This window comes from Drosophila tropicalis, unplaced genomic scaffold, assembly GCF_018151085.1.
Source record: "Drosophila tropicalis isolate 14030-0801.00 unplaced genomic scaffold, ASM1815108v1 contig_1185, whole genome shotgun sequence".
NCBI lineage: Eukaryota > Metazoa > Arthropoda > Insecta > Diptera > Drosophilidae > Drosophila > Drosophila tropicalis.
Window position 1 is genome coordinate 94,194 of NW_027172557.1, and position 11,849 is coordinate 106,042.

Below are 11,849 nucleotides of genomic sequence, written 5' to 3' on the forward strand. Positions count from 1 at the left end.
GTCTGTTATCCCCCCTCAACGTCAATTCTACATTCTCCATTCTGATTGCGAGTATTTGCATTTATGTCTACTTCTTCACCTACTTTGAGTGTGCGTGTGTGTGTGTGTGCATATTAAGTTGAATACAAAAATGCCCAACACCTCATTTAACACAATTTAACAGCACTTGGCATCATTCGATAACAGATCGATGTTGTTGTTGTTCTTGGTGTTGTTATTCATTCGTCTTCCTTCTGCTGTGTTTGCTTTGTATAGCTTTATGACTCAATTTAATGTCTTTTTGTTGCGTTGCGTGCTATATGAACCAACTGACTACCCATAGGACAAACCAAGCCAACCATTAAGTCGCCAAATTATAATTCTTCATTCTTTAATCCCTAAGCCTTTGTATGTATTGACAAATAGATTTATATTTATGGAGCCTTTTGAAACTGATTAAAGTAACTTTTATGCGTAACATTTAGGAAATGAAATAACACATGACGTCAAAGTTTGTATACCCTTGCAACTTTTTTGGTAACACTTTCTTTACCTATTAGCCAACAATGTGGAAGAACGTTTTATCTAAAAAGGCTTATGCTTGCGAAATGGCCTACAATCATAGAAAATAACGAAGATATTGATCATAGTCACTGTTGGTGTTTAGATTATATAATATAATATAACACTAAGACAATTATATTTAATATAGAACAAATGGAAATGTATGTCAAAATAAGTATGTAACCCGATTATAGATAGCGATGGCTCATCAGTCATAAGTAAATCTGATATGGTCAGCAGTAACAATAAGGACCTAGTTAATTAAGCTGTTATGGTTAGCGATTATCAACAAAGACGTATTTTTCTGACCTAACGCTATGTCGAACTATGCACTGGTGAGCTCTCTATTTTTACTATAAAAGAAATGCATTATTCTTAGTAAGATCAAATACCAATTGTAGTTACATCGGGTGTACATCGCTGTGTCTTTGGCCCCCATCTCTACCTTTGTAATCTCACTCCGAAGTCCACCCAATTTATGTGTTGGTTGCCACAACCTTGAGCCACCGGTTTATGTGCTAGTGCCTATTTATATATAAATAAATAAACATTTAATTAATTCAAGAAATACTAACGACTTTCATTGAACATTTTGGTGACCCCGACATAGGCAACTCCAAGTTGAAAGTGTAACAGACTTGGTGAAACCGTCATCAAGGAGAATATTTGGTCAACTCAGGCGACCAAGCTCTCAACAACAAGGAAACTGGTCAAGTAGGCGACTAATTTTTTTGCACGCATTGGAAACAGAACAATCCTAAGCGAGGGCACGAATTGATGAAGTGGACTGTTTAATCTGGGGTCCCGACTTAAAAAACATCGCAATTGATTAACTTGGCAACCATTGCGTAGCCAACTTGGCGACTAAAACAATTCATTGGAAAACTAGGAATTGGTTTTCCGCAACAGGGTAGCATACCCATTGAATTAAAATTGATCGACTAGGCGACCTAATCATAAAATTATTTTTTATATAAAATAAAGTTTGTTCAACTCAGTCGCACTCCCTTAAAAAATGTACGTCAGCAATCTCTGACCTAGTGCACTCGGTCAGTAACCCAGGTAGTACGCACGAGTTTGACATCAGTCAATAAAATATCAGTGAAATAAAATTGTTTTCACTGTTGAAGCATTTTATCAGTGTAACGGAATAAGTATATTGGCAATAAAAATCAACTATTGTTAAACACTATAGAAAAGGCGACTTCTATTTTCTTTCTTATTCTTATTTGTGCTAGACTTGACCAATTTTAGGAACGAGTCGGAGCGTTCCCTGTCTTTGACAAAACAAATAAACTCCCATCGGGTCAAGTAATAGTACAAATAAGCAAGTACGTAAGAACATAAAAGAACATGGAGGAGTTTTATAAGCAGCAGACAGAAAGAGGAGAGGTAATTCAGGCCTTCATTCGGAATAGCAAAAAGCATTCCATCGCCAGGAGAACGAAGCCATCTTATTTCAAGAAGAAACTGGAGCTCCTGGAATACATGTGGGAGAACTTTGAGAAAAGTCATCAGGAGCTAATGGACAAATTAAATAACGTGCCAACTGAAGATGACTACTTTGTAACGGACTATTTCAGCAATATGAAGGCGGTTGTAACTAATACAATGGAAGATTGGAAGGACCATTTGGCAAAGATACAACTAGACAGGCAAGCTCGCCAATGAGAGGAAGAGCGAGTCATGATCAAACCACTGATTCGCAAGCAAACTGCGCTGCTGTATTCATTGTCCAGGATATTAAGACAAATAGTGCCTGAAAAAAAGATAAATTACAAATCGGTAGTCGACAAACTATGGACGCAAATTTAAGAAATCCATTATGAGATTCATCGGCTAGCTGAAAAACCAGCCGAAGCCGGATATAATATAAATACGTTTGTGGCCGCAGTAAATACAATGCTGAAATTCTGTGTGGCACCAACAGACAATGTAGTGATACAACCACCGCCTGTATTGCAATCGATACAATCATTGCAAAATTGCCATTCCAAAATTTGATGGAGATTATCTGAAATGGCAACAATTTCATGATATCTATAAAAAGGTTCATGAGTCAAATGCCTCCACAATTGAGAGATTGATACGACACCTGGAATTAATAGAGGCCAATTACAACACTGCTTGGTCAATATTGCAGGAACGATTTATTACTAAACGAGTGCTAGTAACAGCCATACTGACAAAGCTGTTTGATCATCCAAATGTGGGAAATGACGCAGCTTCTATTGTTCGTGGAGGGGCGGAAGGATCCAAATAAATACAAGTAGTTGGCGGGTGCCAATTTCTTCTGGATATGGTGAGCGAGTGGTGAATTAAAAACGCGCGAAAACTTCGGTTAAATAAACTTATGCTTTATTAAATATTCACAGAGAGCCCGACACACACGAAAATGGTTCGGGTTGAGAAAATCGGATTAGATTGAATATGGCGATTTACAGGAGAACCCTTCGTCACCCTCCTCAGTATGACCGAATTCGGTTTTGGGAAAAACCCTACCCCTCACTTCTGCTGTTCACCCGGTGGCGTGAACATACCGCCCCCTTGCAACAAGTTGCAATTGCCTCGCTGGACATGTCTAAGGATGGGGGATGGCAGCGTTCTGGATCGCCAAGACACGGGTGGAGATGGAGGGGGGAACTTTGGATGCAGATGGAGTAGGCGACACGATGGCTGAAGACCTTTGGATAGAAGCCCGAATGAAAGGCAGGTGCTTTTCGGGTCTTTGCTCCTTGGGTTGGATGTACGCGACAGAGCTGTCGATGTGCAAGAGCGTGTGGTGTTAGGCTTGGATTATGGATAAAAATCGCGGTAAAGAAATCACGGAATGTAGGCCAAGCCAGGCTGTCTCCGTTGAAGATTTCGACATCGCACGGGGGAACTGTGTGGCTTTGGTGGGTGGAATCGACGGAGAGCGTGACTGGTGGGGAAGCCATTTTCGCGGACAACTGCTCGATTCGCTCTCCAAACAAAGTCCCGCCTCGCACATATACCATATAACAATATTCATGTTTAGCTTTAATTGTAGCTATGTGCTTCGGACTATCTTCGTTCTTTTGAGCCGTCAAGGCTTTATAGCATCGTGAAAACTCTGCCTCGACTTTTGTCCAAAGTGACTTAAGCTGGTCTAAGTGTATTTTAACGGAGACGAGTGGCTTATCGTCAGCTAAAGCCTGGGACTCGCGAGCCTCGAACGCCGTTAATGCCTCGCACACGGCAACAAAGTCGGAAAGAGACATCGTAGAGTGTTCTCTGAGCTATTACGAATCGAATGGAAACAAATAACTTCGTGGAATTAGAGCTCTCAAGCGAGGAGATCGAAACGAAGCCGTAAGTGGACTGTATAATTTAAGTATAGAGGAGGAGTGAGAAAAAGAAATGACTCCTCTTTCTAATGAACACAATGAATAAGCATAGATAGCATAAATAAAATTAGAAGGATTTATAATTTTCCTCGCAGTTGTGTGAATAATTATAAGGATATATAATCACTTGGATATTAAAATTTATACAATGTGGAAAAATGTTTAAATTTATAAGAGTATTTAAAAGTATGGAAAAATTGAGACCAGTAGGATTGGGAGTGCCGATAACTTTTCAATAAGGAAAAAAAAACTCGGAATTAGTTTTCATTAAACGGACAAGATCAATTTCATGGATCCCTGAGGAAAAGATCAAAATGCACCAAGACAAGCCAAAATATTAATTCCATATAAATAAAGTTGTACTTATTTTTCTTTAGAAAATATTTTGCGAATTAAATTCAATCAGTCGATTGAAATATGTTTGCACAATAAGAAAATCACGAAGGAAAAATGGATGTCGTGACCGAGTCACGGCTTGGCTCAAGTGTGAGCACTGATGAGACTTGAGTGTCAGCACTGATCGAGAGTCAGCTGTTCTGCCGTTGTTTATGTTTTGTGAGTTTAATTAATTGTAAATTGTTTAACGAGGATCACGATTTCCTACTTTAATTATGTAGGTTTCGAATTATTAAATTGCGGAAAGCCAATCTGAGTGGCTGCAATTAATTTTGTGTGGGTGAATTCAAATTGTATGTGGACATATGTATGTGTGTTAATGTGTGCTTAACGCGGCAAAAGTATTACATGTGTATGTACCTATGTATGTACATACATATGTGTTTGTGTAGGGGGGTCGAACTTCCTTCTGGTTGATGGCAGCTAGGTGAATTTTTCCTTTTCCCTTTTTTCTCCCAGTAAATTCTTTTGACACGCAGAGAGTATTTTCACTTCACTTGGTGTATTCAGGTATAAACTTCAACTAACTCTAGCTTAGCTTAAGAGCAGGGCACCAAGCCCCGCTTGGAGCGGAGTGTGGGGAGTTCTTTCGTGGGGAGAGCGATGGGCACCATCGGGAGAGCGGCGCGAGGTGAAAGCTTCCGCCTCCTTTAACCCTTGTGTTGCCCGGTTGGGCATAAACATGCTCCCCCCTTGCAGGAGTGCAAGACCCAGGCAGTTTAATGGCACGCTCCGGACAGGGTCCAGCCAAAAACTGTGCGCATCGCAATCGGCCGCCCGCCAACCCCAGGTAGACTCCCTTCTAGCATGACCTCCGTGATCACATCCGCGCCCAGGACCAGAGACACTGACGACGGTCGGTAGAACGTCTCATCCGCCAGGACGATGCCCTCAAACCTTTTGGCGATCTGTGGGTCCACCGGAGCGCTTGGAGTGCGGCAGCACAAGCCATCGACCACTTTCAGGATCGCCTCCAATCGCCATCCTTCACTGATTGGGGACCGGATCACTGCTGCCACCGCTTTCTCTGCCCCTATATTGACGGCTGTCAACTTGAAGGCCGTGGCCAATGACGTCGCCATCGACGATACCGCAGAACAAGGGTCCACCAGGGCCTTCACGTCGAAGGTTTTTCCCTCCGTCTCAATACGCACCATCGCCGTGGGCATCAGATGCGGATTGCGGTGCTGCAGCAGTGTGGTCAAGGTCAGTTTCGGATCGGAGGCTGGCGTTGGCGCGCCCCTTCGTCTGGAGGACTCGGGGGTGACTCGGCGTACGACGGAGCTTGGAGTGCGTCGACGTGGCTGTTCATGGAAGTGAAGCAGCGTGTGGTGATCCTCCTCACAGATTCGGCACTTATCACCGCTTAAGCAGCTTCCTCCGGAATGTTGGTGGGCCAGGCAATTGGCGCAGTACTTATTCGCCAGCACTGCCCTCATCCTCTTCTCCACGTTCAGCCGCAGGAAGCGACGGCATCGCTTCAGAGGATGGATTCCGCGACAGACTCGGCAACGGAAGGACTCAGTTCCTCGCGAACATCTGCGCTCCTCTTTCGATGCCTGTACTGAACGCGGTCTCGGAGCCATGGAAACGGGATCTAGGTTGACGAATATCAGGAAGCTGCCGGGACAAATAATGAAGAGAGCGGATTAATGTAGGACGATATAACACATATTACTACTGGCAGCTCGGCCCTTCTTACTTGGGAGGAAGGACCAAGTGCTGGACGCTACTGTAGTTTTACGTAATGGGTTTGAATTCTTTCTTCTGGAGGAAGAAAGATCAACTTTGCGACGGGACGCTTCACAATACCGCGAGCGGTAAGCAGTTCGACGACGCGGACATTGCCGTCACTGCCAGGGTGTGTCTGGTGGATTCGCCCGAGACGCCATTCATTAAATGGAAGATTGTCGTCTTTGAGTACCACCAGATCGCCCACTTCAAGATTTTTAGAAGGGAATCGCCACTTATTGCGCTTATGTAGCTCCTTCAGATACTCGTCTTTCCATCGGGTGCAGAAATGCTGACTCACGGCCTTCAGACGCTGCCACCGGTTAATGATAGACGGTACCTGATCCTTGATTTCAGGTTCCGTCACGGATAGCAATGGACCGCCAACTAGGAAATGGCCTGGGGTCAAAGCTAAAGAGTCGGTGGGGTCTTCAGACATAGGAGAAATCGGCCGCGAGTTCAAACACGCCTCTACCTTAGCCAGCAGCGTAGAGAACTCTTCAAAAGTATACCTTTGGTTGCAAGTGGCCTTGTAGAACAGAGTTTTAAAACTCTTAACTCCAGCCTCCCACAACCCTCCCATGTGTGGTGCCCCGGGAGGGATGAAATGCCAGGACAGATTCTGATGGCTGTAGTGGGATAATATTTTCTGCTGGGTAGAACTTAGGAAATCTTTTTCAAGCACTCTGGATGCACCTACGAAGTTTTTTCCGTTGTCGGACTGCACTTGCTGGGGACACCCTCGCCTCGATACAAAGCGAGCGAATGCTGCCAGAAATGCTTCGGTACTCAAATCCGAAGTTGCCTCAAGGTGAATGGCTTTGGTGGAAAAGCAAACAAAGACACACACATATCCCTTTGATATGCGGCAAGCGCGGCCGGTGAAACTCTTGATGTCGAAAGGACCTGCGAAATCTATCCCGGTGGTCGTGAAAGGTCGTGCGAAGGTAGTTCGCTGGGCCGGAAGGGTGCCCATTAGCTGTGATTGCAGCCTTCTTTTATAAATCACACAGACTTTGCATGAATTGACCACCGATTTTACTAGATTCCGCAGTCTTGGAATCCAGTATCTCTGTCGGATGAGACGGACTACCAGTTGGCTGCCCCCATGGAGAGAGATCTGATGCGTGAAAAGCACCAACAGCCGGGACAACGGACTTACTACTGGCAACAGAATGGGGTTACGCTCATCGTAACTAAGGGCCGCTGCTTGTTGCACGCGCCCACATGCCCGGATCACACCTGATACGTCAATGAAAGGATTCAAATTGAGAATGGTGCTAGACGTGGGCAGAGATTTCTTCTGCTGTAGACACCGATGTTCCGTCGGAAAGTAATCACGCTGAGTGACTCGGATCAACGCCTGGAGTACTTGATTGATCTCGCTAGAGGTCACCTCCCCGGAGTAATCGTTTGGAAGTTTACGACACCTTCTGCCGAAACGGATCACATATGCTATCACTCGTAAGGCACGTGCCAGATTGGAAAAACGAGATAATATCTCGTTGGCTGGCTTAGCGATTGCGACGTGGACCTTCACTACCCGCTTCTCCAAGGCAGTGTCTAGTGGGAGTGGTGTCGCTCGCTGCCAGGACTCTTGTGGTTCCCGTAGCCATGGTGGGCCGTGCCACCACAAATCCTTGTGTACCAATTCCTGCGCACTCAGGCCGCGGCTAGGGAGATCTGCTGGGTTGTCCTCTGAACTAACGTGATTCCATGGGGCGTCATTTGTTGCCGTCACAATCTTTGCTACCCGATTTGCGACAAGCCTCCGCATTATCAACTGGAAGTTGCGGAAGAACTGCAGCTGCCAGTTCCGCTAAAAGTGTAGCTCCGCATAATTCAAGGCGGGGCAATGAAACCGTTTTAACCGGGGCGACTCTAGATTTCGCTGCAAGAAGGCAGCATGATATGCCTTGGTCATTGCTAACGCGCACGTAAATTGCGGCACCATAAGCCCGCTGTGACGCATCGCAAAAACAATGGAATTGGATGTCGGAATTTGGGTCATGAAGAACCCATCGTGGAATCCGGATCTGGTCAAGGAAGGAGTAGCTCTTTGTAAAATCCTGCCACCTGTGATGGAGTTCACTGGGCAATTGATCATCCCACCCTAGCTCTTGTAACCAGAGCTCTTGCATGAACACCTTGGCTTGAATCACAAAGGGAGCCAGCCAGCCAGCGGGATCGAATAACTTGGCGATCTGCCCGAGGACTTCTCGCTTAGTATAAGCTGACTTGACATCTTGGGGTGAGATGACAAAATAAAATTCATCCGTAGTCGCTTTCCATCGGATTCCCAGTGTTTTCGCTGTGCTGGCCTCTTCGATGTCGAGGAAATCAGCATTCAGTAAATGACTCTTTGGAATACAACTGAGCACGCTCTTCACATTCGATGTCCACTTGCGCAAGGGAAAGCCAGCTGAACCCAGAGCGTCTTGAAGTTCATTGACCATTGCGATTGCCGTTGTTTCATTATGAGCCCCTGCCAGGACATCATCGACATACATATAGGACTTGATAATATCGCTAGCCAAAGGAAATTTGGATTGTACATCACTTGCGAGTTGCTGAAGTACTCGGATGGCTAAGAACGGAGCACAGTTAATGCCAAACGTGACGGTATTCAGCTCGTAATCACCAAGTTGCCCCTCTTTATTTCGGAACAGGATCCTCTGAAATGGCGTATGGATTGGATCGACCATAATTTGGCGGTACATTTTTGTGATGTCGGCATTGAAAACTACTCGGAAAAAACGCCACTTGAGAATCTGAGTAGTGAGATCGGACTGAAGTACCGGACCAGGGTAAAGTATGTCGTTGAGACTTACTCCGTTGGTGGACTTGCTAGAGGCGTTAAAAACTACCCGTACCTTTGTTGTGGTGCTGTCGGGCTTGAAAACCGCATGGTGTGGCAAATAAAAATTGTTATTAGTGCCGTCAAATGGAACCTGACGCATGTGGCCCAAGTCCAAATATTCTTGGATGACGGCGTCATACTCAGTTTGTGCCGGAATATTTTTAAGGAGTCGGCTTTCGTTTTTTAGGAACTGAGCCAATGCCCCTGGTCTGGAATGACCAAGGTTGATGTTGGTTGGATCTCGAAACGGAAGTGAGACCGTATATCTCCCCGAAACATCTCTTCTTGTGGTCTTCTGGAAATTGACCTCGCAAACAGAGTCAGAATCTCCTACCGGTTTGCCCGGTAGATCCTCCACCTCCCAAAACCTTGTGAGAAGAGTTTCAAGTCCCTCCTCTCTGCTAACTGCGACCCTCGTGGTGAACGCGGCACATGAACTGACGGGGACCCCTTGCAACGGGCCTGAAATGACCCAACCGAATCTCGTCTCTTGAGCCATTAAAGATCCGCACACTTCGGTCTGGATGCCGGAAAGAGTCACCGCTGGTATTACATCAATGCCAAGGAGTAGATCGATCTTTGCCTTTAATCTGAAGGAGGGGTCGGCTAGAGGAATATTGGGCATTCCTTCCAGTGTGGCTTGGGCTATCGTACATGACGGCAAATCATCAGCAACTTGGGACAAGACAAACGCTTCTATCTCGATCTGGACTGGAGGTCCATGCGATGACCGAATGCTTATGTGACAGACCTTCAAGGTTCTATTGACCTTTCCGTTAATGCCTGTCACTTCGGCCCTGACAGTTTGGAATGGTAACTTCATGAGTCGGAACATTCTTTCGGATATGAAATTGGCTTCAGAAGCCGGGTCTAATAGCGCCCGTGAAGCATAAGTAGTGCCCTTGTGCCAAAAGTCCACGATCGCTGTACCTAGCAACTTATCTCGTGAGGACCTTGCCTCAGAGGTAAAGTAAGTCCGGACAATATTGTGCGAACTGGGCTGGGCTGGGACCGACGTTGGATTATTCTCCGGTCGGGCGTCCTTGTGCAAGAGCGTATTGTGACGCCCCTTGCACGTGAAGCAATTGTGCTGACTCGGACAGTCTTTTACTTGATGTCCTCTTGCGAAACAGTTCAGACAAAGGGACTTTTTCTTTATGTATGCCACCCTCTCTGGCACCGTCATCTGAAGGAAGCGGGGACATCGACGCACCGGGTGATTCTCCTTCATACAGAGATCACAGGATTTTGGTTTGGTGGTCACCTTGGCTTCAAATGTATTAGCCTTTCGGGTGGCTGGAATCGGATTTCGTGGAGGTTTCGATGTGGGAACCGAAATAGCCATTGCAGTTGTATTTTCCACCGCTTCGAGCGTACGGAACCGCTCAGTGAGGAAATCGTCCATCATTTGCCACTCTGGAATGGCAGTCTTGTCTCCCAGAGATTGCTCCCATAATGAAAGGGTATTCTTTGGCAATTTGATGGAACAGAAAAATACGAACATGCCTCCCCAAGTGGTTACTGGCAGGCCACAGTGCTCAAAAGCGCGAATAGATGCCTGCAGAGCATTCTGATGATCCTGTAATGCTTTTCCGGACTCATGGGAAATTTGAGGCAGGTCAAGAAGTGCTCGGAATTGGCTGTTCACGATAAGTCGCTTATTTTCGAAACGCTGTTTAAGTGCATTCCATGCCGTTTCAAAACCATCATTTGTAAGCGGGAATTTTGCTACAATGAGGTTGGCTTCACCCCTCGTTTTCGCTAGGAGATGGTACAGCTTTTCAACAGGGGAAATTCGCGAATCGCTTATGTAGATGGCTGTAAACAAGTCACGGAACGTGGGCCATTTTAAATAATCTCCCGTAAAGACTTCTGTGTCAATGGGTGGCAATCGACAGCCTCGTTCTGCTGGTGCAGAGGTAGGCGCATGACGGTTCGGAGGAGTCGGAGCAGACCCTTCATGGATAAGCTCGTTTAATCGAGCCGTGCATCGCTCGTAAACTTGATAGCATTTGTCATATTTAGCTTGGATGGCTAAATCTTCAGAGCTATCGTCTTTACCATCTGAGAGTGCCTCGCATTTCTCATATTCCTGCTCGACCTTCTCCCACAACGCTTGAACTCGGTCACGACGGACTTGGAGCGTAAATACGCTGACCTCGGACAGTGACGTGACGTGGGTGTCGACTTCAAACTGACTTAGTTTATCGCAAATGGAAACAAACTTCTTCAAAGCCATGGTGGAAGCAGCTAAAACCCTTTTGGTCTCGGACCGAGTGACTCTTGGGGCGGTTACCAAAATCTGTGGAAGTGGTACCAATGATTTGACCTCTTTTTGGCTTGCTCGTCGTGGCTCTGACGTGGCTTGCTGAAAGGTCGTGCTCGATGGTGCGGACTTGAGAGTTAGTGGACTGGAGAGGGTCTGAAATGCTCGGGAAGGAGGAGTAGTAGGGCTGGTACTCCTCTGGCGCTGACCTGGAGCAGCAATTGAGGATTTGCTCGGGGCGGAAGTGTTCTCAGCAGCTTTCTCGTCTTTTGACGGGCTCGTGCTCATAACCCCAGAGCGTGGCGGTTATAAAGTGGTGAGCTGGCTTGGCACGGCTTGAAAATTAGCCAAAAAGACGAACTGGAACGTTTGGGAAAAACTGGAACACTACCAAACCACCTGACGAACAGCTTTGAAACGCCTTGAAATAGATTGAAAAAACCAGAAAACGAGCTGGTACGTTTGGAATGACTTGGAACACTGCCAAAAAACCCTAAGAACGGCTTGGAACACCTTGGAATTCAAATATAACTACAACGATGCGACTTGGAGCGGGTGGAAACACTTTGGAATTGAAAATAGAACCAAAGATAAGACTTGAAACGCTTGGAAACACTTTGTAATTGGAATCTAACTCCAAAGATACGACTTGGAACACGTGGGAATATTTTGGAATTGAAATATA

The 11,849-nt window shown here is 45.8% G+C and overlaps 1 protein-coding gene across 1 annotated transcript; it reads right to left on the reverse strand.

Annotated features, from left to right (window-relative positions):
* Positions 1-5,026: 5,026 nt before the first annotated feature.
* On the reverse strand, positions 5,027-11,452 carry LOC137575148 (uncharacterized). The gene is made up of 3 exons (XM_068287557.1): positions 7,970-11,452; positions 6,095-7,857; positions 5,027-5,927 (listed from the first exon to the last, which is right to left on the reverse strand). Exons 1-3 carry the CDS (start codon positions 11,450-11,452, stop codon positions 5,027-5,029), a joined length of 6,147 nt encoding a protein of 2,048 aa, XP_068143658.1.
* Positions 11,453-11,849: the final 397 nt, after the last annotated feature.